General features: G+C 40.1%; 1 protein-coding gene across 1 annotated transcript; it reads right to left on the bottom strand.

Annotated features, from left to right (window-relative positions):
* Nucleotides 1-8,876: 8,876 nt before the first annotated feature.
* On the bottom strand, nucleotides 8,877-13,245 carry LOC143546134 (transcription factor TGA9-like). Its single transcript, XM_077037862.1, has 14 exons — nucleotides 13,131-13,245; nucleotides 12,971-13,021; nucleotides 12,750-12,871; nucleotides 12,542-12,633; nucleotides 12,313-12,395; nucleotides 11,680-11,949; nucleotides 11,213-11,257; nucleotides 10,884-10,943; nucleotides 10,725-10,802; nucleotides 10,610-10,649; nucleotides 10,271-10,542; nucleotides 9,415-9,636; nucleotides 9,176-9,318; nucleotides 8,877-9,059 (listed from the first exon to the last, which is right to left on the bottom strand). Exons 3-14 carry the CDS (start codon nucleotides 12,827-12,829, stop codon nucleotides 8,966-8,968), a joined length of 1,479 nt encoding a protein of 492 aa, XP_076893977.1. The 5' UTR covers nucleotides 12,830-12,871; nucleotides 12,971-13,021; nucleotides 13,131-13,245; the 3' UTR covers nucleotides 8,877-8,965.
* Nucleotides 13,246-24,876: the final 11,631 nt, after the last annotated feature.

The raw sequence follows: 24,876 nt of genomic DNA, 5'->3' as shown, positions 1-24,876 counted from the left end.
ATTGGTAACAAAAATTTGTTACACGAATGGAAACTTGTTCAAGGAGGTAGGGTAAGTTTTGCTGGAGAGAGTGGTGGTAGAATTACTGGTATTGGAACTGTGACAAATGGTAAAATGAAGTTAGAGAAGGTGAATTTTGTTGAGGAGTTGAAGCATAATTTGTTGAGCGTGTCTCAGATTTGTGACAAAGAGTACACAGTGCACTTTACTAAAAATGAAGCAATTGTTCTGTATCCTGGTTTCAAGATACCAGAGGCATGGGTGGTGATGAAAGCTCCAAGAGAAAAGAACACATATGTAATGGATATGAGGTCAACTGAGATGACAACCGAAGAATCATGTCTTTTGTCCAAGGCAACTGAATCTGAGTCAGAATTATGGCATCGAAGAATGGGGCATATACATCTTCGCAAAATGAATTACATTGTCAAGAATGGCCTGGTGCTGGGTGTTCCCTTGAAGAAGTTTAACTTTGAAGATCAATGATTGTCGTGCAAGAAGGGAAAGCAACACAAGAAACCTCATCACTCCAAGAAGGTTAACTCAATCGTCAGTACACTAGACCTGCTTCACATGGATCTATTTGGTCCCGTGAATGTAAAGAGTCTAGGTGGAACGTCATATTGCTTGGTAGTAACTGATGATTACTCTCGATACTCTTGGGTATACTTTCTAAAGGCAAAAGATGAGACGGTTCAGTTGGTAATTAGCCTTATTACCAAGGTTGAAAATATTGTGGGGAGAAAGGTTAAGTACATCAGGAGTGATAAAGGGACAGGGTTCAAGAACTACCAGATGGAGCTGTTCTGCTTACAGAAAGGGATATACCACCAGTACAGCGCCCCGTATACTCCGCAACAAAATGGAGTGGCTGAGAGGAAGAACAAGACGCTAATTGAAGGAGCAAGAACCATGCTGGCCGATGCTAAACTTCCCGTGGTGTTCTGGGCTGAAGCAGTTGCCACAGCCTGTTATATCCTTAATCGTGTTTTAACTGTTAAAAGGCTAAATAAAACTTGTTATGAACTTATGCATGGTCGAAAGCCAAACTTGAATGGTCTCGAACCATTCGGGTCCCCATGTACGATATTAAAGACAAACTCAAAATTTGGTGAGAAAGCTGACGAAGGTATTTTAGTCGGATATGTTGTTGGGACACCCAACAGAAGAGTCTTTAATTTATCGAGCAGCAAGGTTGAAGTGGTATGTAACACAGACATCACGAGTTACACACCACCAATGCCTAGCACGGGACCCGCTGAAGCTTTTGACTATGATAAACTGTTCAAATCCTTTAATATGCCTTACTTGGATTTTGCAGAAGTTGATGAGAAAATTGCTACACAGATTCTGTATGATGAGGAAGAAAATTTTGGGCAACGTCCGCAGTACAATGAATGTCAACCTTCCTCGTCAACTGCTGCTAATACCCCTGCTGCCCCTACTGAAGACGAATTTTTCAATCCATTTCACTCTCAACAACAATCGCCCATTGATGAACTCTCTTCGAACCTGGAAGACAATCTGCAAGTCAGTTCGGTTCCGACTACTGGAGTTCACAAAAATCACCCTTTGGAGAACGTGATAGGTGATCTGTCTGACGGTGTATAAACAAGACGAAGCTTGAATGAGCACACTTGTGTTTACGCAAGCATTAAAGAAACGGGTATCTTAAATGAATGCTTGTACACCTGCTTCATCAGCCAGATTGAACCAAAGAACTATCAAATGGCTCTAAAGGACAGCTCGTGGGTCGAAGCCATGCAAGAAGAGTTAGCCCAGTTCGAGAAGATGGAAGTATGGAAATTGGTTGCAAAACCGAAAAATGTTCATGCTATTGGCACCAAATGGGTTTTCAAATGTAAGAGAGATGAGAAAGGGATAATCATAAGGAACAAGGCAAGGCTGGTAGTAAAAGGGTTTAATCAGCAAGAAGGGATCGACTACAATGAAGTGTTTGCTCCTGTGGCTAGATTGGAAGCCATTCGACTATTTTTGGCATTTGCTGCATACAATGAGATGAAGGTGTTCCAGTTAGACGTGAAAAGTGTTTTTCTGAATGGTAAAGTCGATGAGGTAGTATACGTTGAACAGCCTCCAGGTTTTCCTGACCCTGACTTTCCTGATCATGTGTACAAGCTGAGTAAAGCGCTATACGGACTACATCAGGCCCCTCGTGCCTGGTACGCAACCTTATCAGATTACTTACTTGAGAATGGGTTCGAAAGAGGAAAGATCGACAGCACGCTATTTGTCAAGAGAAAGGTGGGAGATTTTCTTCTAGTTCAAGTCTACGTGGATGACATCATCTTTGCTGCATCAAAAGTCGCCATGTGTCAGGATTTTGAAGAAGTCATGAAAAGAGGTTTGAAATGAGTGCAATGGGTGAATTAACTTTCTTTTAGGATTGCAGGTCGATTAGAAGAAAGATGGGATGTTCATCCATCAAACTAAATATGTCCAAGACGTTCTCAAACGCTTCAAGATGGAGGACAACACTCCATTTGATACTCCAGTTTGCATCAACCACAAACTGGGTGCTGATTCAGACAGTGATGCAGATGTGGACCCCACCCAATATCGAGCAATCATAGATTCTTTAATGTATTTAACTGCATCTAGACCTGACATTATGTTAGCAGTTTGTCTCTGTGCTCGTTTTCAGGCAAACCCAAAGGAATCTCACATGAAGGGAGTAAAGAGGATATTGCAGTATCTCAACAGCAAGCCTAAGCTGGGATTGTGGTACACGAAAGGGGGAGACCTGGACTTGGTCGCTTACACGGATTCTGACTATGGAGGTTGCAATCAGAATCGGAAGTCGACAACAGGTGGTTGCCAGTTTCTGGGAGGAAGATTGGTGTCATGGCAGTGCAAGAAGCAGACCTCTGTCGCCATTTCTACCTGTGAAGCAGAGTACATGGCAGCATCAAACTGCTGCTCCCAGGTTCTTTGGATACAACAGCAATTGCGCGATTACGGTCTGAATTTCACTCACACTCCTTTTGTATTGATAACACTGCTGCAATCTCAGTAACTAACAATCCCGTAAAACATAGCAAAACTAAACACATTGACATTCGTCATCATTTTATACGGGATTGTGCTGAGAAGAAATTAATAGTGCTAGAAAAGGTTGATTCGTTAGATAATTTCGCCGATCTTTTTACTAAAGCGTTTGACCGAACTCGTTTTCAAAATCTTTTTGAGTTTAATGGGATGATCAATCCCGAGTAACCGTGTTTCTCGTTTCTATTATTAAAAAAAAAATCACTATCGCTTATAATTATGTCGGTTGCTTCAGTTTGAAGGACATATCTTCGGATGTGTTTGGTCCTCACTTCTACCAGTAGATTATGAGGATAGCCATTAACCGGATGACTGAAAGTGACCGGGGCAGTTTATGATGTGGTTTTATTCTTTCGCTGAAAAATAGTCGTTCATACTTAGTTAGAAGGACACATATTCGTATGTGGTTGGTCCAGCTGATCAATTGGATCTTCAGGATAGCCGTTTACCTAAAGACTTTGACTTGATCGGGGCGATAGAATTTAAAATTGTTTTTTGGGAGATGATATAATTTTTCAAGTCTATAACTCCGTAAGAAGTTTCAATACAATGTTTCTAAAAAAATTGATCCAACTATGGAAAGTGATACAGAAACTATTTCTGTGTGCTTAACTAGTGAAGTTATTAGGCCTAAAAGACTCTAGAACAGTCATTGTATGTTATGGTAGCTTTTTATGGTGCGTAAAAGTTAAAGTGATACTAACTAAATCTTCTCGATTTAAAGGGAAGACTCATTAAGAGTTGTGTATGTCTCCATATACTTCTTTCCGAATGATAGGCAGAAAAGCGATTACCCAGTCATACACGAGCCCGTGAGTGTTCTGATTCCCAAGAAGATAGTGTGTCAAGTACCTGCAGTGATCCAGATTCGGGACTTGCAGTAGTCTACTGTTTGAAGCTATGTAAATCTTTATTATTGTAAAAAAAATGATGATGTTAAGCCTTATGAAGCCTATTATGTTATACTTATCAATCAAGAGGCAAGAAAGAGAACGGGAAAAAGACTCTAAAGATCAAGATGTACTTACTGTTTAATCAGACACTACGGGTCGAGATCAACTCGGGGTGACTCGGGGAAAGTCAAATAAGCTTTGAGAATAGATGGGAGGCATCACAATCTCTGATGTGTTGTCCGTTTAAATTTTGAGCTTAATTGAACCTAATCCGTATCACAGAAGCGATGAAAACCATACTAAGTTGTTTACCTACTTACAACCTGTGTCTGTATGTCATAATGCCGCTGAACATGGATCTATGTGACAACCATTTAATTAGTATGATTCCTGTTCGGATCTTTTCTGAAACATGTTGGTCCCCGACAAGACTAAAATTTGATCCCGTGTACTTTATTCCTAAAATTTACTTTACCTATGTCGTTTTATGGTTTAATACTTGGTTACTTGGTCTTTGATCGTAACATTTAAATCTTTAAAGGAAGTTTTAAATGAAAGTTGCATTTTGTTCAAATGTTTAAAGGCCTCTTTTGTAAATTTAAAGCGAAGTTACTGGGCGAAGTTAAGGGTAAGCGAAGTTAAACCTTAACTTCGCCTATGTAATGTCAGCCCTATATAAAAGACTTTTTGGTCAAACACCTGTTCATATTTACAAAACCCAGGCGAACTTATCAAATTATCACCCTCGGCGAACTTGTCAATTGAATCAAACCTTGATTGTTAATTGATTTCGATCTGAGTTAAAGGTGTGTAGGGTCTGTGATGCTTATAATTCTTGTTAATGGCGTTAATTAGATGCCGTTTCGGCTCGATTCGAGATCTCGTTCATGCAAACCTTTAAACACCCACTTTTCAAACCCTTTTTAACGTGTTCGTAACTAATGTGATCGTCGAGATCTCTTTAGTTACATGTTTTTATTGTCCACAATCACCAAATTCACCAAACAAGCATCGAGTGGCCTACTAAACTGTCGCCGTTTCAGTTCAGGCGAAGTTATAGTTTAGGCGAAGTTGTTCTCAACTTCGCCTTAGGCTTAACTTCGCCTGCTGCTTTAATTTTTAACTAATCAGGGGCGAAGTTGTTCAAGGGGCGAAGTTATGGTTAGGCGACGTTATCCTTAACTTCGCCTTAGACTTAACTTCGCCTTGTGCTTTTCATATTATTTTAAAGTTAATCTGTTGTCAGGCGAAGTTATTGTATAGGCGAAGTTGTGCTCAACTTCGCCCTATGTCTAAATTCGTCTGCACACTAAATTGTCTCGTAACTTCGCTCATGAAAATAGGCGAAGTTATGATTTGCTTTGACGATTTTCTAACTTAGTCCGTTTGTTATGCAGATATGGCAGCTGTAGCAGGAGCCGGTGGTGCTGGTGGTGACGAAGGTGGTAATAACGACCGTCAGTTCTTTCCGGGGCACAATATGTACATAACACTGGACCCGGATGCTAGCGGTGTTGATGATTATCGCGAGATCATCACTTTTCTCATTCGCTCGCGTATCTTCCATGCTATTACTACAACTCTGCCCATTTCTCTGCCGAACATAGAAGACTTCTGGCAGACGGTTGAGTATGATTGCAGAGTCGAGCCCCCAGTCATGCGCGCCACGGTCAACAATCAGGAGGTGCAGTTCTCATCGGAACAGATAAGGGTCGCCTTGCAGTTTGGGAATGAAACGAGGGATGATCCTACAGACTTTGTTGCTCCATTCAGAGATGGTGCTTTTTTAAGAATGGGCTATTCTGGTCCATTGGGTGACACTCAGAGACGTAAGGGATTTTTGTTGGATCAATGGCGTTTTCTCATGCATGTGATGATCGTATGCATGTCGGGTCGTAAGGCTGGTACGGACGGGATGGGTGCGACGATGCAATCGGCAATGACAGCACTGACTTACAACAAGCGTAACAGCTTCAATCAGATGGTGTTTTATGAAATAGACCGTCAGAGACGTGCAGTAGCTCGTGAAAGATTCTTGATGTATCCAAGATTCTTACAAATGATCTTGAATCATGTGGCTCCTTCGCTACCTCAGCGCCCTCCAATTCGATATGTAGAGAGTGTCAGCAAGAGGATATTCGCACAGTGTAGAGCGTCGAGTGCTCGAAGTAAACTAGAGCTTCGTCCACGACATACTCCGCTTTTTGGTTATTTGATCAACCCGGCGTATGTTGCTTCTCGTGGGGACGAGTTTCGGGATCCGGCACCGCAACAGGCTGTTGTTTCCCAACCACCACCTGTGGTACAGCAAGCTTTGCCTGCTGCTCCTGTTGTGGCACCGGAGGAACAAGTAGACCTTGAAGCTGCTTTTGGTGGCCAAGGATTTTTTGATATGGAACGAGTTGATCCTGAGGTAGAGATTCAGGTCTCAGTTGCAGAGGTTTCCGGTATTGATGTGTCGATGGTAGCTGCGTCTGTAGCTGATTCTGAAAGAACCGATTCTGACTCCTCAGCCGATGATGTTGCAGAAGCAAGACAGATTCTGGTTGCCCAAGAAAGAATTCATGGAAAAAGAAAGAAAGACACGGATGACAGTGAATCTGATTATGAGGAGGAGTTAGATCGGTTGGTTCGTCGATCGAAAAGGGCAAGAACGGGTGAAGGATCGGGAGCTGGTGAAAGCTCGAGGGTGGTCCGTTTCTCTCCACCCACTTTATCTAGTATGACTATGGTCCCGGCATCCTTAGCTGTGACAGGACCAACCACCTCGGATGTTCCCGTGATATCTACATCATCTTCCTTTGGCATTCCTCCCACCACTTTTCAATTTTCGGCTCCAGAAATTGTTTCCTTGCCACCTCCTACACTTACTCCATCGGAGGTTGTTGCAAGATTCGTTGAGTCGACAGTGGTTGCCACTGCAGGTTTATCTGTTACAATACCACCTGCGGTTACTTTTCAGCCTGTTTATGATGTTCCGACTACCTTGGGAATCCCTCCACCGTATGCTCAAGACACTTCTCATATGAGATTTGATTTTGATGCAACTTTATTTGACTCAGACAGGATAGCAGCTCTTGAGAGGGTCGTAGAAGAACAGTCAAGAATTAACCTGATCCAGACTCACGCTATCCAGCGCCTTGTTGCAGAAAATCAAATTCAGTCGTCTCTCCTGATTGAGCACGGTAAACTTTTTGATGCCTTAAAACAGTTCTTAGCATCTCAGGGGGAGACGAGCTGCAAGGGCGATGAGTTGAGGACGAAGAAGAATAACGATAGAGACGATGATCCCAATGCATCGAAAGATGCAGGTGGTGAGTTGCCAAGAACTGAACAAAGTCTTGGAACTTCCACATCTCAGGGGGAGTCAACGGGTGCAACTGGTGGATCAGGGGGTGATGATGTGGTGGTAGTGGATGATGAGGAGGTGTTGGATGATGATATTGTAGGTGACGACGATGTGTTACCGGTTGAAGAGATTGAGAAGATAGGAGCTGACATTGTAATTGATAGTGAGATTGAATAGGGAGAGATTGTGGAGGATAATGTTGAGCATGAAATTCCAGAAGTTGATAAGTCAAATGTGGGTTATGATATGGGAAGCAATAAGACTAAATGGGAAGAGCAACTGAGATGGAAAGAAGGCTACGCTTAATAGTTCGTAAAGACAAAGAAACCGGCGGTTCCTACTATGTTCAAGAAGAGTTACAACATCAAAGGGTATGCTGAATTGAAAAAGGGGATTATTTGCGGGTTGTATGATGAGCAGTTGAGGCTGTTTGTGATCAAACGTTTTGACGGAGTTCAGTATTTCAAGAGGTTGTTGAGATCGTTGAATACCTTGCCTGAGTGTGAGGTGAAGGATTTGGCCAAGTTAGGGTTGATAAACAGAAGTGATGATAATATGGCTAGGATTATTGGGAAGATCGTGTGGAAAGAAAGCATAAAAGAGAAAAAGTTCGAGTTGTTAAAGCCGCAGAGAGGGAAGCTTGTTGAGGATAAAGACAGAGGTATGAGAGCTGATGGCAAACCTTTGATGGTAATGAAGTATAAGCCGATCCGGTGTTTAAAAGAAGTGCCGATGAAACAAATGCCCAAGGATGTCCTAAAGGATCTGAAATGGTGGTATGTTGATAGTGAAACAGCTGAAGCGGTTATGGAGGATGAGGATGAACAAGAGGTGCTGAGAGTGTATGATCCTATGCACTTGGTGAATTTGTCTCAAGCTGACTTGCAGGTGCTGAACGAGAAATAGATATTCTATATTCCTGCATGGAAATAAGAAGCCAAGAAATACCAGAGAGTTGTTTCTGTTTGTGTCAGAAAAGGCGTTCATGCTTGAAGACGGGTGACTCGAGTTTTGAGATTACACGACACGTGATTGAAGTTAGAGATATGAAGCTACTGCCAAGGGGTAGTCTGTTGGTACATGATGTCAGTAGTTCAGTATCTAGTGTCTGTAATCGTGTTAGTTTGTTTTGTTTTGATATTTTAGTTAAGTTGTCTCACAAGTTCGCCTGTTATAAGCGAACTTGTGGACAAGCGAAGTTAGTGACAACTTCGCCTAGTCTGTTAGGCGAAGTTGTCGAGGTCTTTATATTCTAGGTTACGGCTTGTTTGTAAGTAAGTTTTGGAAGAACGTGTAATTGTGATTTGTACATCACGTGTTAAAGGAGTTACAATACAACGTGTCTTTTGAGTATTGTAACGTGTATTTGTGCTTGGGTTTAACGTATATCGTATCCTACGCTCGTATCGTCTTACGTAGGGATTCCGCACCTACGTAGTACGAGATACTTCCGTGTAGATCCGACTGGGAACCTACAAATTCCATTTACAAGACAATATATTCTAAAATAGAAAACAGCAAAGGATTATAAACTAAATAAAATAGACTTTAAAAAACTTGATAAACTATTTAATTATACCCTCTAAAATTAAGTAGCTTAAAGTGAATCCTTTATACAAACAAATGTCATTCCCAGTTCACCAATTTCATTTCATCATCCAAAGTTTGAAAATTGACTTTGTGAAGAAGATTGCACCATCTGCAAATCCGTCGTTGTTTGGCATGAGTTTTTATCACTTATCAACGCCCTACAACAATAAGATTAACCATAACTATTTCCGTACACTTCATGTATCTGATCAGTGACAAATCCAGAAACTTTTAAGTTTTAACTACTCTATAAACTATGAATTCAAGATCTTACTCGCGTGGTCGAGAAGCCCAAAGGGAACTCAAAGCCCGTAAACGTCGATAATACTCGCTAATCACCAAGAAACATTTTGCCGCTTGTCGAACTGTCAGTATCCTATGCAGTTGATGAAGAGTCTGTTGTCTCAAACTATCCGCCTATAGGTTATTAGTTAGTTATAACTTAATGTCAATCAAAATTCAAAACAGCTAAAACACACTTAAACTAATCATATAATTATGTTCGCTATTTACCTGGCGAACTAATCCTTCGAGTGTAGTAAGTTTCCCAAGTGCAACTGCCATATGGTGGACACCATCGTTGATTGAGCCGCTAGCAATGGAGTCAACCAACGATTGATATAGGTGATCTAATCCTTGGGTTAGAGCTTCTTCTGCTTGTTGTGAGGATTGTTGCAGGCTATAAATCCCCACGACTTGTTGTTCCGTCAAAGGATCAAGTTGAATCGATAACATCTGTTAGATAAAACATAACAGAACCAATTTTAAGCAGAGAAATGTGATAACCATACAAACACTTAATTATTTATTTTGTTTTAAGTGTGATACATAAGACGGTTATTTAACCATTTATTTCACTCCCTTTGTAACTCTCGTTATAAATGGTAAACACTAGGTACAAGTAGGGGTGGTGATTTCTAACACGATCATAAACATGACGTGAAAATAATCAGGTTTTAGGTTAGCATCTCTAACGCGGTTAAGAAACAATTGTGTTCAGGTTGACTTGTTTAACTCATTTAGTTATATATATATATATATATATATATATATATATATATATATATATATATATATATATATATATATATATAGGCCGACCTGTTTAACAATTTTTCACAACCTACCAACCTGATTAACACGTTTACAACTTGACTATAACATGCCAACTCATTTGGCACGTTTAGATAAATGAGTTAAAGGGCCATTAATGCTTTTTAGTTTTTACACAAATAAAAATATATGTCATATTTGGGTTAAACAATTCAACGTGACACGATTGACATCCCTGATTACAAGTGTATTATGTTATTCTCACAGTTCTCTACTTAAAATTAGTTATATATTAAACACATCGTATGAATGAAACCTTGATAAGCTCGGAGGGGCGAAAACCACCCATCCAAAGGAAGCAACGTTCCGCTGGGGTAGTCCACATGCCAGTTATCAAGTGGAACACATCAGATTTAGCAGCAACACCTTTAAACCTGAAAATGTCATCATAATGTGCAACAAAGCTATCTACTATGACTTGTAGATCACCATCCGAGAAATGTGATTCCAATCCTTTACGCAGTTCCACCATATGTCTCTGATCCTCATCAAGCCATCGCGTGTATTCCATGTTGAACATTGCTGCACCTGGACACATAGAATTAGTTAATACCGTTGTAACGTATAATTTATATATTGTTGTTTAGTTGCTAACCAGGACTTAAGTTACCTCCACCACCTCCCATAAATAGCCCCTATATACTCAATGTCATCAATAAACCGATATTATTATTAATGCATCAAACTAATATCATTATAATTATAAATACCTGTGATTGTGCACGATGAAGATCATGTTCAAGTTGAGCTAGTCTTATTCTGCTAGACTCTAGCTGTTGAACGTATGCCTGCAAACGTTTGAACACGCGATCAGTTAAGGATGAACGCGAAAGTTTAAAGTAATTAAAATGAGGAAAAATTTAAGGAACCTTTTTTCTAAGCCTGCTTTTTCTTGCTGCTTCTCTGTTTTGAGCTAAGCGTCTCAATGTCTGTTAACATGATAATCAATTCATGTGTATTGATAACTTATATTTTTTGACAAGTGACACTTTAGTACTTTACATATAAACAAACAATCATAGGTTTTGAAAAATGATTTGAGAAGGATTATGAAAAGTAGAAATGATTGGGCTTATGATAAAGAAAATGGGATAAGAATGGGCCCATTGGGCCTGCTAACAAAATTTAAAAATATATATGTAATTGAGCTAATTTTGAATGGATGCACATAAGAATGAGTTATGTATATATGTATAACCTTGGCATCACGTGTTTTTTCTGATGTTGAACCAATTCCCTTTGTCTGCATGAATGCCAACAACAGAGTGATATTATTATTTTTTTAATAATTAAATCAAGATAAAATGACAATAAATAATAATTATAATCTTTTTTAGTTATATTTTATACTTCATTATTCATATGGTATATATTTTTATCTCTATAGTTATGAAATGCCTAAAACATTTATCTTGTATTAACTTTTTTGTGCCATACAAATATATGACATTTTTTAATTTATAACATAAAATATTGTGTAAGTAATGGAAAATATTTGTTCTTATTTTCACTTAAGTCAAAGAAAAATATTAGAAGAAAAGAAATGATATGAACTGAATATATATGGTATTTGAGTAATCATTCAATCATCATCTTAGAGATGAAACACATAAAACAAAAAAAATACATATGTTATACAAAAAAAAAAAAAAAAAAAAACTGAACCTTTTCTGAAAATGGTTCAGAAGCTTGGTGAGAATGTGATGATCCACCTGTTGTTACAGGGCTACCTTCACTTTCCATCTCAAGTTTTGATGGTATTTGTAGATGTTGCAATTGTTGTTGTAAGATATGTTCTTGTTGTTGTTGTTGTTCTGATGTTGATTTTCTGCTCATTGGAGATTCGGGTTCTAATTCTATATGAAAACGACTTTCTGGTTTACTTCCCATTGCACCATTTACCGCCGATTGTGAATCAGTACTCGAATTACTCCCCTGTTTTTCAAAACACAAAAACCAAGTCTTTGAAATTGTTCCTTAATTTGCTTTATATATGCAATTCATACTATATTAACATAAAAACATGTTTTTTTGTAATCAAACATGTCATAAGATTTAATCTTTGACTATGAAATAAAAGTAAACCACTTTAATTTAACTACGAGACGCTATCATTGAAAAAAAACTAACTTTCGAAAGGTTAAAGACAGAAAACCAGTCGAAGCGTGATTCAAACTAGAAACTCAAACACTCACCATCGTGTCATGACGACGCCTTTAAAGGTTAAGCTATTGAGTAATATTGTAGTTGAAACTTTTTTTTTTTACCAATTATGAAAATGAAGTACAAAACAATTACCCTTGGAGTTTGATGAACTCTCATAGGCCAAGAAGGAAACATGTCTAAAGTAGTTGCTGTTCTTGGTACTGATGTGTATAAAGCTGCAACAAGATCACAAATCACACTTTTAGTTACACCTAATCCCTTCTATTATCATCATGCATATTACTATTACTTGCTATGCAAGAAACCCTACATCTTTTGACACTTTCAAACCAAAAAGAAAGTAACAGAAATAAAATCATACGTAATTTGATTTCATCACTATGGAACTTGTATCCTTGAAAGACAATGGCTTCTTCTAGCTCCCCATAATCATAAGATGACCCTTCTTGATTACTGACAAACATTAAACAAAATTGTCAAGAAAATCAAGAAAACAAAGGGTTGTGTCAAAATTCAAAAAGATTGAATTTTTGGGTTTAATTTGTAAAAAAAAATGAAAATAATTCTACATGAAGCTTGTGTTTTGTGGATTAAAAGCAGGAAAAACAGAGTATTGCAGACCAGTCTCTCCAACTCTATGAGTAGCCATGCAAAACCTCTTTCACACCATTTTTGTTCAAGATTTTAATATCTGCAAATGAAATTGAGTAAATTACTGTAAATTAATAAAAAGTTAACAACTTTAATCATAAAATCAAGAAATAATCATGGGAAAGTTCAAGAATCTTACTAAAAGATGATCAAGATTCAAAGCTTAGTCCTTTTTTCAAGATTTTAATATCTGCAAATGAAATTGAGTGAATTAACAAAAACCCATATCATAAAACTAAAAATAATCATGTTAAAGTTAAAAAAATCACTAATTCTCACATGGGTTTTGAAAATATTACAAAAAAGCAAGTCTTTTTCAGGTGAAACTGTGTGATGAAGAACTAAAAGATGATGAGTTGAAGAAGAAGAAGATTAAAGATATCATGTCAAGGTAATATTTGAGCAGCCATAATAGAAAGGTGTAGTCTACGATTCAAACATGAATCTCTTTTAGCAATTCAACTTTTGATCACCTTCTACAGTTCTACATGAAGAAACCAGCAAGGGTTTTATTATGAACATAATTTGAAGCTCATGTATCATAATATCATATCATAGTACACAAATCTTTCTTCTCTCTCTTTTTTTTTTGTTTTTTTTTGTTGTTGTGGGGTCGGAGGACAAAGTCACAAAACAGAAGATATAAAATAATAAATATTAAACTTCTAGAAAATTTAAAAGTTTAAAAATTTGTTGGGTTTGAAGATAAAACAAAAATAAAAAAAAATGCTTTTTAAACTATATTTATTTGTTTTTTATATGAAATTAAAGAAAACCAGTGGGTCCTGTTCTACTTTCTAACCGCCAATATTTTCTTATTGGCTATTGTGTTGGTCTCTGTAGAGGTAGGGTATCAAAAAGACCCAAATACCCTTAAGTATCACCCGCGGGTCATAGAGAACCCTCTTGTAAACCACCCGCGGGACACTTGGGTCACCCGCATATCACGAGTGAGGAGGAACGTCCTCATAACACACGCGGAAGCATTCTGGCGTCCTCAAAAGTCATCCGCAGGACATGACATCTGTCCGTTTAAACAACTGGAGGACAGTGCCAGCGGGACAGCTGTCATCACTCAAGTACTCTCTAGAAGAAGGCTTACGATTCTAACTTGGGGAATACGTAACATGTTAACCAATAAATAAAGGACACCTGGCCAGAGTGCAATCCGTCCTATCATTTGGTGACGCGTGTCCAGGTTGTTATACTCATGCACATGAGGCGTATAGCTCAACCTATCATAAGAGGACACGTGTCTAGACGGTTATCAGAGATCTTCTAGAAAAGGACAGCTGCCTCAATCATCATTCCTTCATCCTTCGGCTATAAATACCTTGTCAAATGGTATGAGGTATTCATTCACTCACCTACCTTCTGACTACACTTAGTCTTTACATTCCAGTACTTTCTCTATTACGAACGTTATTGATTCTCACGTCGAAGGGTGGTTACAGGAAGACCCCCCTCTTGTCCTTCATGTAACGAGACTCACGGTGTCTGTTTTGCAGGTTCCGGTCACTGGACTTTAGGAAGTGTTACTCATATCGTGGTTGTAGTTATCGTACTTTACCCTGTGGATTCATTGGATCCAGGACCCATACCCGGGGAGTGGATCCGTGTTTCTTCATTGGCGTCATCCGTGATTTGTGCTAGAATAACAAAAGTTTTCGTTGGTTTTTTGGTTCGTTTGATATGAGTAAACTCCCTGAAGGGCCGACGGGAACCCCTGCAACTGAGTCACGTGTAACTAACACAGAAGAACCTCCGCGCCTTAGTGTTTTTGCACGTATTACGACTCCAAGTGGCCGTACCCTTGAGCGAGTCGCAACTCCAGGGTCACGGAACATTGACGTAACACCTGGGGGTTTTACCCTGGAAAACGTCACGGTACCAACCGGTACCATCCCCTCGGATATGGGACGGGCCTCGACATAGTCCGCCATACCGAATACCATAGCAATGCGGAACGAGACTTTACCAAACCATATTTCCCCGCGGCTTTCGCCGAAAAATCAAAGTTCATAGCAAGTATTGCCACAACACCCATTCCTGTTAATGCTAAGATACCTACATCGGTGGGTAAGTATAATGGTATGACTGATCCAAGTGATAATCTCCAGAACTTTATTGCGGTATGTGGTGTTAGTGGTTGGACGCTTCCTTATTGGTGTCACATGTTCGCATTGACACTAACAGGGGCAGCAAGAGAGTGGTTTGAAAAGTTACCTAACGGTGAAATTTCTAGTTGGGACGATCTGGTGAAAAATTTTTCCCAACACTTCAGCCAGCAGAAAAAACATATGCGAGACCAATCAGAAATTTTGGATGTCGTCCGCCGTGATAACGAGTCCATAGAAGATTTTATCACAAGGTTCAATGACGAGAGCTTGAACATTGGCGGAATCAGTAAAGACATGCTTCGTGGTGCCTTCCGCAAAAACGTCAAATGTGATGATTTAGTCCGCACGCTTAAGGGCAGAGATGGAATGCCAAAATAGTGGGACGATCTTATGGCTGCAGCAAAAGTGTATGCTAACACTGAGAAAACATTGAGGAATAGTAACCCGAAGAAAAAATTTAAAGTCGAATTTCAGAATCCAAGACCTAATAGACAGGCGAAAGGCCCTATCTGGTCTAGGCTTCAGCCAAGTGCGGAAATATCCAAACCATTTGATGCAAGATCCCTTATAGGCAACAAGAACAAAGCAGGACCCACAAGCCGAGGTCCCAACAATTGGACTCCTCTTTCAAAGACTCCTGCTGAAATTCTCACTACAGAGAATATAAAATTCAGAAAACCACAGCCACTAACAAGAAGATCATTCCGGATGCTACCAAGCACTGTTCGTATCATGACGACATTGGTCATAATACGAATGAATGTAGAACATTGAAAAATGAAATTGAGACGGCTGTGAAATCTGGAAAGCTCAAACACTTGGTAAAAAATGGAAAATCGGACAATGGAAAAGCACCTGTTCGGGACATCCAAGGCCCGAGTAAGAAGCAAATTAAAGATTTGAACGTTCATATGATACAAAACGAGTCCCATACAGGGAATAAGAGGAAAGAATCTTATGATGAAGAGTGGAAGAATGAGCCAGTGATCTTCCCTCGAATTAAAGGGGGGCTCCGAACAATAAGAACCCCCTGATCATCACTGCCCTCTTCGGACACTACCGTTCTCATTACGTCTTCTTCGATACCGGCGGCACATCGGACATCATGTATGAACAATGCTTCGATCAGCTTGACGAAGAAGATAAAGAAAGATTGAAATCCATACACGCTCCGGTGTCGGGATTTGGATGGGAAATAATGCATCCGCGGAGTGTAATTTTATTTCCAGTCACCCTGAGCGATGGAATTCATTCGAGGACCGAGGAGGTCGAATTTCTGGTTTTGCCGGCAACATCAAAACATGACATTATCCTTGGGCGAGAAGCGATTGGTGATTTCAATGCTCATCCGTCCACGGCACACGGTGCAGTGGGAGTCCCAACTTGTACTGGCATCGCAATAATTCATGTTAACAGGCACTGCTTTGCAACCGAGAGCTCAAAACCTAGCAAGATTCCGAAACATTCTCTGAGGACTGAATCGGAAAAATGGGTTTTGAACAAACAGTTTCCTGATCAAACTGTAACGATAGGACCTGCTATCTCTGAGATAGTACGGACTTTCTTGAAACAGTTGTTATCAAAAATATTGATGTGTTCGCATGGCAACCCGCGGATATGACCGGTGTCCCGCGGAACATCGCGGAACACAAACTAAGGGTAAACCAGTTATTTACGCCAATTGTTCAAAAACAACGTAAGATGGGTCCGGAACAAACAAAAGCGATAAACGAACAAGTCCAGGACCTCTTACAGGCAGGGATCATTCGTCCAATCCGTTATCAAACTTGGGTCGCCAACCCAGTTATCGTCCCTAAAAGCAATGGGGCATGGAGAATGTGTATCGATTTCAAATACCTAAACAAAGCATGTCCCAAAGATTGTTATCCTCTACCCGAAATAGATCTCAAGTTTGATGTTGTGGCACCATTCAAATTTAAGTGCTTCCTGGATGCCTACAAAGGCTACCATCAGATCCGCATGGCAGCGGGCGATGAGGACAAAACAGCATTTCGTACCGATCAAGGCACCTTTTGTTACAAAATGATGCCTTTCGGACTGAAAAATGCCGGAGCCACATATCAACGATTGATGGACATAGCGTTTAAAAGTCAAATCGGTCGAAATCTAGAGGTATATATGGATGATCTCGTAATCAAAAGTGTTGAGGAAGATCAAATGTTGAGAGATATCGAAGAGACATTCGACACTTTGAAGAGTATCAACATGAAGTTGAATCCAACCAAGTGTTCATTTGGAATGGAAGAAGGAAAATTTCTGGGAGTGATTGTCACTGATGCGGGCTTCAAAGCTAACCCAGATAAAGTTCAAGCTATAGCCCGCATGCCTTCCCCATCTTCCCTCAAGGAAGTTCAAACACTCAATGGCCGACTGGTTGCTTTGAATCGTTTATTGGCAAACCATGCAGCAAAGTCCTATCCTTTCATTTCAACTCTGAGAAATTGCCTCAAGAAAGCACAATTTAAATGGACCGCGGAGGCGGAACAAGCCTTCTTGGAGATTAAAAAATGTTTAATGGAGCTGCCCACTTTAATAGCACCTTTTGCGGGGAAACCTTTAACGTTATACCTATCAGCTTCAGACATTGCCATCGGGGCCGTCCTTCTGACAGATCGAAAGAATGTTCAAACGCCGATCTACTACGTCAGCAGAACATTGTCAGGCCCAGAACAAAGATATTCCATGCTAGAAAAACTTGTTTTGGCACTAGTCTATGCTGCACGACGCCTCCGCAGATACTTTCAAGGACATCCCATCAATGTCCTAACCGGGTACAAGCTCAAAAACGTTCTCAGTAAACCAGAATTGTCTGGGCGATTGGACAAATGGGCCATCGAGCTAGGTGAACATGCAATCGAATACAAACCTAGGCCAGCAATCAAAGGGCAGGTGTTGGCGGATTTCGTAACAGAAGTCCCGCACAACAAAGAAAAAGAATGTTTGATTGAGCAACAACCCCAAGCACCTCTGGAAGCAGGACAAATTTGGTCTTTATTTACAAACGGAGCTTCCGGTAACGAGGGATGTGGCGCAGGCCTCAGGCTAGTCAATCCCGAAGGCCATGAGTTTACATATGCCATAAAGCTGGACTTCAAAAGAACCAACAACGAGGCAGAATATGAAGCTTTCTTGGCGGGCTTACAGATAGCCAAAAAGCTTGGGGTTAAATATTTGGAAGCCCGGGTAGATTCCATGTTGATTGCGGGACAGATAAATGGCACATACGAAGAAAAAAATGATATCATGGCTTCATATGTGTCACAGGCAAAGGATTTGATGCTCCAGTTCTCTTCTTGTAAAGTCATTCATATAAAGAGAAGTGAAAACAAATCAACGGACGCTCTCAGTAAGTTGGCTTCAACAAACTTCGAGCATTTTGCCAAGGACATCTGCATCGAAGTATTAGATCGTCCGTCTGTTCCGCAACATCAGGTTTTAGTGATCCAAACGGGAGTGAAATCCTGGATGACACCCATTATGACATACTTGTCATCAGGAGCACTCCCGGAAGGTAAAGCAGCGGCCCGGAAGATAAAGCACAAAGCCTTGAATTATCATTTTCTTGATGGTGTTTTGTACCGACGTTCCTTTTCTCGGACCACTACTTCGATGTGTGGATGCCGAGGACGCGAATTACTTAATCATAAAAGTCCATGAAGGCATTTGTGGTCTCCACACGGGTCCGCGGATGGTCGTAGCAAAAGTAATGAACGCTGGATATTACTGGCCGGGGATACATATGGACGTTGTACGTGAAATCAGGAAGTGTGATTCATGTCAACGCCATGCTCCTAACACGCTTCGACCAAACAATGAGTTAGTCCCAGTCACTTCAGCTTGGCCGTTCCAGAAATGGGCAGTTGACATAATGGGACCTTTCCCTGAAGCCCCCGGACGCGTCAAATTCCTGATAGTAGCCATCGACTAATTTACAAAATGGGTGGAGGCCAAACCAGTTGCTTCTATAACATCAGCAAGTGTTAAAACTTCTTGTGGGAATTCATCATATGCCGTTTTGGCATCCCTCTAGAGCTCGTTAGTGAAAACGGGACACAATTCGCGGACAGTGGGTTGCAAGAATGGTTAAAAGAATTACACATTTCTCAAATCTTCACCTCTCTAGCCCACCCGCAAGCGAATGGTCAAATCTAAAGAACCAATAGGACGATCAAAGAAGGAATCAAAATGAGGTTGGGAACAAAACGAACGGGATGGGTAGACGAATTGCTCCATGTACTATGGGCCTTCCGCATTCAAAGGAATTCCAGTAATTCCGAAACCCCCTTCAGTTTAACATATGGCACAAAAGCCATGATCCCCGCCGAGATTGGTATCCCATCCGCCAGAGTTCTCATGATCGAAGATAACGATCGAGAACTCCGTATGAACCTTAACCTCCTTGAGGAAAGAAGAGAGTTGGCATCAATCCGCGAGCATAATTACAAACGCCAGTTGCAAAAGTACTACAACTCGCGGATCCAAAAATGTGAATTTGACGCGGGAGACTTCGTCTTCAGCAAAAACGAAGCCTCAGGGCAAGAGCCCCCGGGCAAGTTGGCCCCAACTTGGGAAGGACCTTATAAAATTCAGAAAGTTTTATCTAAGGATGCCTACAAGTTAGAGAAGTTAGACGGGACGGAGATCCATAGAACTTGGAATGGGGCCCAACTAAAAAAGTGCTACATTTAGTTGTTTTTCTCTTGGCCTACGCGCCTAACTAGAAGTTCACAACATATGTAATTTCATTTCTTGTAATTCTGCTTATGCCTCAGTTATGAAAATTTTCTTTCCAGTCATTTAAGACTTGTACTATTACATATTCCTTTATTCGTACACAAAGAAGATCCTCATAAAACACTTATATTATATATATATATATATATAAACAAAGTGTGCCAGATGCAATAAAAATCCTTTATCCGTATAAAAAGGGATTACAAAGAAAAAAGAAAAATCTATCTATGGCGCGGCATCTTCATGTTCCGCATCGCTACCTTCAGCATGTTCTTCATCTTCTTCCTCTTCATCTCCTCCATCAAGCTCCAGAAGAGTCTTTAGCTGCTCGATACTGTCTTCCTTATCAGAAAGTTCAGATATCTGATCAGGCAAAGAGAACTTCAGCAAATCGAAGTCCTTTGATTTCTGTTTAAGGATGGCAACAGTATCTTGGCCCGCCAAAACATATTCCTCCGGAATCTTGGAGTTCAAGCCAAACTGATAACCTTCTTGAAAGCCGAGTTGGCGACCGGCCTGCTTCGAAGCTTTGAGGAGGATAGCAACACAGTTTCCAAGCTCATCACTAGCCCGAACATCATAGATGACCTGATAAAATAAATCATGCATAAGTAACTCTAAACACTTAGATTATTTGTAGCAACTAAAAGGTACATACCTTGGGAATAGCTTTCGCCAATAGCCATTTTTGGTCCGCCTTGGCCTGGACAAGCTCCATTTTATGCTGAGCACATTCCAAGGATTGGCTACGGTTCTTGGCGTTAAGGTCAGATAAACGCCTGTCCTTAGCCGCTGATTCAGCTTGAAGGGCCTCCACCAACTTGGCTTGTTCTTCCAACTGTTTTTAGATAACAGCTTTGGCTTACTCAGCAGCGGACCGAGCAGCCTTCTCCGCCTCCAGGGCCTGGTCGATTTCTCTAGCTTCATTTATAGCTTTAAGGGCTTCTTCTTTAGCATCGGAAGCAGAGGCCGCCAGTTCATCCCGTTGCTCATTCATCGCCAACCAGTCCCTGGTTATTTCATGGGTGGTGGACATAGTATTCGCCAAATAATAAGAATGGGAGTTCAGCAATTCTTGGCGGATACTAAGCCGACGCCTTTCTTTTTCACCGTGCGGAAGACACTCCCCCAGGAATTCAAAACATGTGTCCACGTCACGGAATGTCGAATCCCGACGTAAGGACCAGTTAGGTTGATGCGGGGTGGGGTCTTCCTCCTCAGGTGTGGGAGAAGTTTGGGAAGCATAAGGGAAGGTACTCTTACCCCCTGATCCCTGAAGTGGTAAACATTGTGAAGATGCGACATTTTGACATGGTCAGTCATATCGACCCCCTCATTCTTCAATGGGGAGTCGTCCGCCACAATAACCGGATCAGAAGCAGTGTTTGAAGATGGTGGTGGCGGACGAACAGATAACTCTTTCAAGCCGGAAATATCCTCCGATAGGTTATCCAGGTTCACTGAGAAACATTAATGATGAGTCAGGAACACTCCAATCAAAAGCAGATAAAACATAAAGAGAAACTTCGCATACCTAACGAAGGATCCCCCGCATCAAGCTGTTCCAAACGAGCTTCCAAGGCGGAAGAAGTTGTTTTCTTGGATTTTTTCTTCTTTAAGGCAATCTTCACAGGATTAACCTTGCGCTTACCCGCCGCCTTGGAAACGCCCACGTCAACAACCGGACGTTTGCCCTCAGCAGCAGCGTCATCAGGACCTGGACCCTCAACTTCCGCAGTAACATCAACGTTATCATGGCCTGTTGCCTGATTAGTCGCGGCTCGTTGGCGGGTAAGACATGCAGTTGAGCTCACAACTTTATTAACATCAGTTGAATAAACTTCTTCGCAAAATGATGACTCCTCGCTAGGCGAGAAGAGCACAATCACTCCGCTAGAAGTAAAAGCAGTTACAGGTTTGGGTTTCAAAATGCCCTCACCTTTCTTGTCACAGCCCGACCAAAGGCGGCGGAACATGCCGGGGTGCAACGATTGCTCATAAGCGCATGACACTATTTAAAGCGACAATATTTAACAAACTCATTTCATTTCACAACATCGAAAATGTCACATAACCAAATATTCATAACTCAAATACAACAAAATATAACAAAATATAGCAAATCAAATATTGTTCATTTTTGCTAATATCCTAACGGTATTTGTGACGTTTTCTTCACCGAACTCCATAATCAACCTAGATGCAAACCTGTAACATTTCATAAAATAAAGTTTATCAAAACAAAGGTTGGTGAGCAATTCATAAGTTTGAACAATAGATATATAGTATGAAAAGCCACAAAATTAGTATACAAAACCATAAATAATAGCTATAAACTTGGATAAATAGTTATCGCTAACAAATTAGCGACACCCAACTATAAGGGGTTGCCAAATAGTTTAGGATTTTATAGTTATCGTTAATTGCATTACGTTAACGACACCTTGCCATGAGGGGTTGCCAAATGGTCTAGGATTTATAGTTCCACCATCCAAAAGCGATAAACACATAGTCAAATAAGCCTAGAACACCAAATCGAGCAATTATTCAAGTAAGGTATACAACAACGTTTGTGGTTTAAGACCCAAGTATAAAACATTTAGTTTAGATAAGTTGAAATGTCACCCCCAAAATGAAAGATAGAAAACGGGGTATGAAGTTACTCACGTTCAAGTAATAAACTTGAAAGATTGATTATTTGGAGATTTGCCGGAACGACGAGTTTAACGTATGAAGCCTAAATAAAAGAAAGTCTTGGATTTAGAAAGGTTGTCTTGAAGATCTTTAAATAAAATAATTGTTGCAAAAACTAATCAATTAAAGTTCAAGGTTTAAAATGTAACTATTTAAGAATTTATAATAATAACCCTTTTAAAAAATGTAAGTTTGCTCAAAACCGGGTTAAAGTATCTAACCTTAATATTTACTTAACCAATGTTAAGTAATAAGGTGGGGAAAATGCTAAAATGCAAGTTCCATTAGGCTAAAGATACTAAAACGGGTTTTTAACGAGTGTTCGGGTTGTCGGTTCGGGTCTTGACAAATGGTCAAACCCAAAGTCAACTTTCCAAAATATTAATTGTTATGAGATAACTCATTAAAACATACTAACACTTAACCAAGTATGTAGATCTATTGTTTAGAACTAACAACGCACGTTAAGCGAGTGTTCGGTTTTGTCGGTCCAAACTATGTTATGAGATCAAGTTGGATCCAACTATTCCAAGTACTTAAGAAAATAATTAAAATCAGTTTGTAAACTATTTTTTTTTAAAGAAATATACAAGTCTTGATAGCTAAAAACACACTTGTGTGTCTTAATCGAGTAAAAGTCGGTATAGTTCGGTTTGGTTCGGTCTCCATCTCACAAATAGTTCATAGATGGTTTCTACATGCCCAAATATCATAGAACTTGTATATTGGTTTATAAATGAAGAAAACTTAAATTTTACAACAAAAAAAGTTAACTACAAGTCTTTTAAGCAAAGTTTTGGTTTAGTTCAGTTTCCATCTCCCAACGAGTTCATAGATGGATTCCATATGCTTAATATCAAAGAACTTGTAAAAATGATTTTTGAAACTCAAATCTAGCAACAAACATGTTTAAACAACTATTTTAACAAAACTAGTAAACAAAAGTTCGGTTTCCGGTTTGGACTAGTTTCGGTTAAACCGAGGTTAGTCTTATACAAACCCACACCATGGAACTTGTAAATAAGATGAACAAACTAATGGGTTAGAAGTTAGTCATAACTGATATGTATAATAAGTTAGGTGTGTGTAAATATATATCAAGAACACGAAGTCCTCCATGAAGCCTTGCCTTATGACATTCGAAACTTAACCAACCAAAGTCGGTGAAGTAACAAATAAAGGAAACAAGGGGTGTGTATTATATATATGTTGTACCACCATATTCAAGAGTTAGTAATATTAGATGAACAAGTTAGAATGAAAGACTATAGTTAGTTTGACTTGAGAAGTCAAAACTTCAAGAATACATAAGAAATAACAACCTTGAATCTATGGAGTTTTGAGAGAGTTTTTGGAGATGTAGCAAGAGTAAAATGAAGAAGATGGGTGTGTATATATAGGGAAGGAGTGAAGGGTTGGGTATAAAGATTCTTTTATGGTTTGCATAAAAATGGGTATGTTTAAATGGTCAAACAATGCATAATATAAAAAAACCAATATTTTATATATTTTATATATTTTGAATGACAAGATCCAATATTTTATATATTTGAAATGTTCGGGTTACAAACGGGTCGGGTTTACATAACAAAAGTGACCCGAAATTGACGAATGTCACATTTCTGGATGCAATCTTCAACATACTTCTCACCTTGGGCATACATTGGTTCAGAGACCAATGGCTCCGGACGAAGAGCAGTAGGGAACAAAAAGTTGTCGCTCGTCCGATCCAGAAAGGAACCATCTTTTGGATCAATCGGACGTCGCACCATCATGCCTCCTTCCTTGTCCAACAAGGTGCTGAAGGCAGAACCTTCACCTACACAAATATGTAAAGTCAGAAATTATTCATATTAAGAAAGTGACGGAGGCCATAAACAAACTCACTCTTATCAGTTTTCTCATAATATGGCTCCAATGTGGGGAATGGCCACAATCGGCTCATCTTTGCACTCACCATTGCGCCCCCGTGAATAGGACGCATGGGAGAAGGAGTAGACATCAGGGTCTTAAACCATGAAAGACCTTCATGAGCGACCGCATGAACAACAGGCGGAGGAGTGTCCGCCTTGCGTTTAGTCATCCGGAAAGGGATAACGTCCTCCCGGATCCAGAAAAACTTTGGCTTCCAGCCATGAAGGCTACGGAGCCACTCCGTGCCTATGATCATCTTCTTGATGGTTACAAAATTGTACCACCCATCGCGAAAGGTCATTTTGTAAAAGACGGCAAACATGCCAACGGTGGGTTCAAGGTTGTGAGTTTGGCAACAGAATTCGAAGTTTCGAACCCTCAACATCCCGAAAGGATGGATCTGTGAAAGATGAATTCCGTAAGATGTCAAGATCGATTGGACAAACTTAGTAACTAGAATCCGGAAGTTCCCCGTTGTGAAATGGTCTACGTATACAGCCATTTTATTCGGAGGAGGGCTAGTGGCAATAGAACCACTAGCAGGACGTTCCGGCTCCCACTC

The sequence above is a fragment of the Bidens hawaiensis genome, unplaced genomic scaffold, assembly GCF_021521415.1.
Source record: "Bidens hawaiensis isolate Kalapana, Puna unplaced genomic scaffold, B.hawaiensis_p1.1 tig00014233_1, whole genome shotgun sequence".
Taxonomy (NCBI): domain Eukaryota; kingdom Viridiplantae; phylum Streptophyta; class Magnoliopsida; order Asterales; family Asteraceae; genus Bidens; species Bidens hawaiensis.
The sequence above is the reverse complement of the archived record's forward strand: the minus strand, read 5'-3'. Positions and strand labels throughout refer to the sequence as shown.

Coding starts and splice junctions, on each gene's coding strand:
- LOC143546134 (XM_077037862.1), bottom strand. CDS start 12,829: ATGGCTACTCATAGAGTTGGAGAGACTGGTCTGCAATACTCTGTTTTT. Junction 11,258..11,679: donor CTGAACCATTTTCAGAAAAG/GTTCAGTTTTTT, acceptor GCATTCATGCAG/ACAAAGGGAATTGGTTCAAC. Junction 9,060..9,175: donor TGGGCTTCTCGACCACGCGA/GTAAGATCTTGA, acceptor TTATTGTTGTAG/GGCGTTGATAAGTGATAAAA.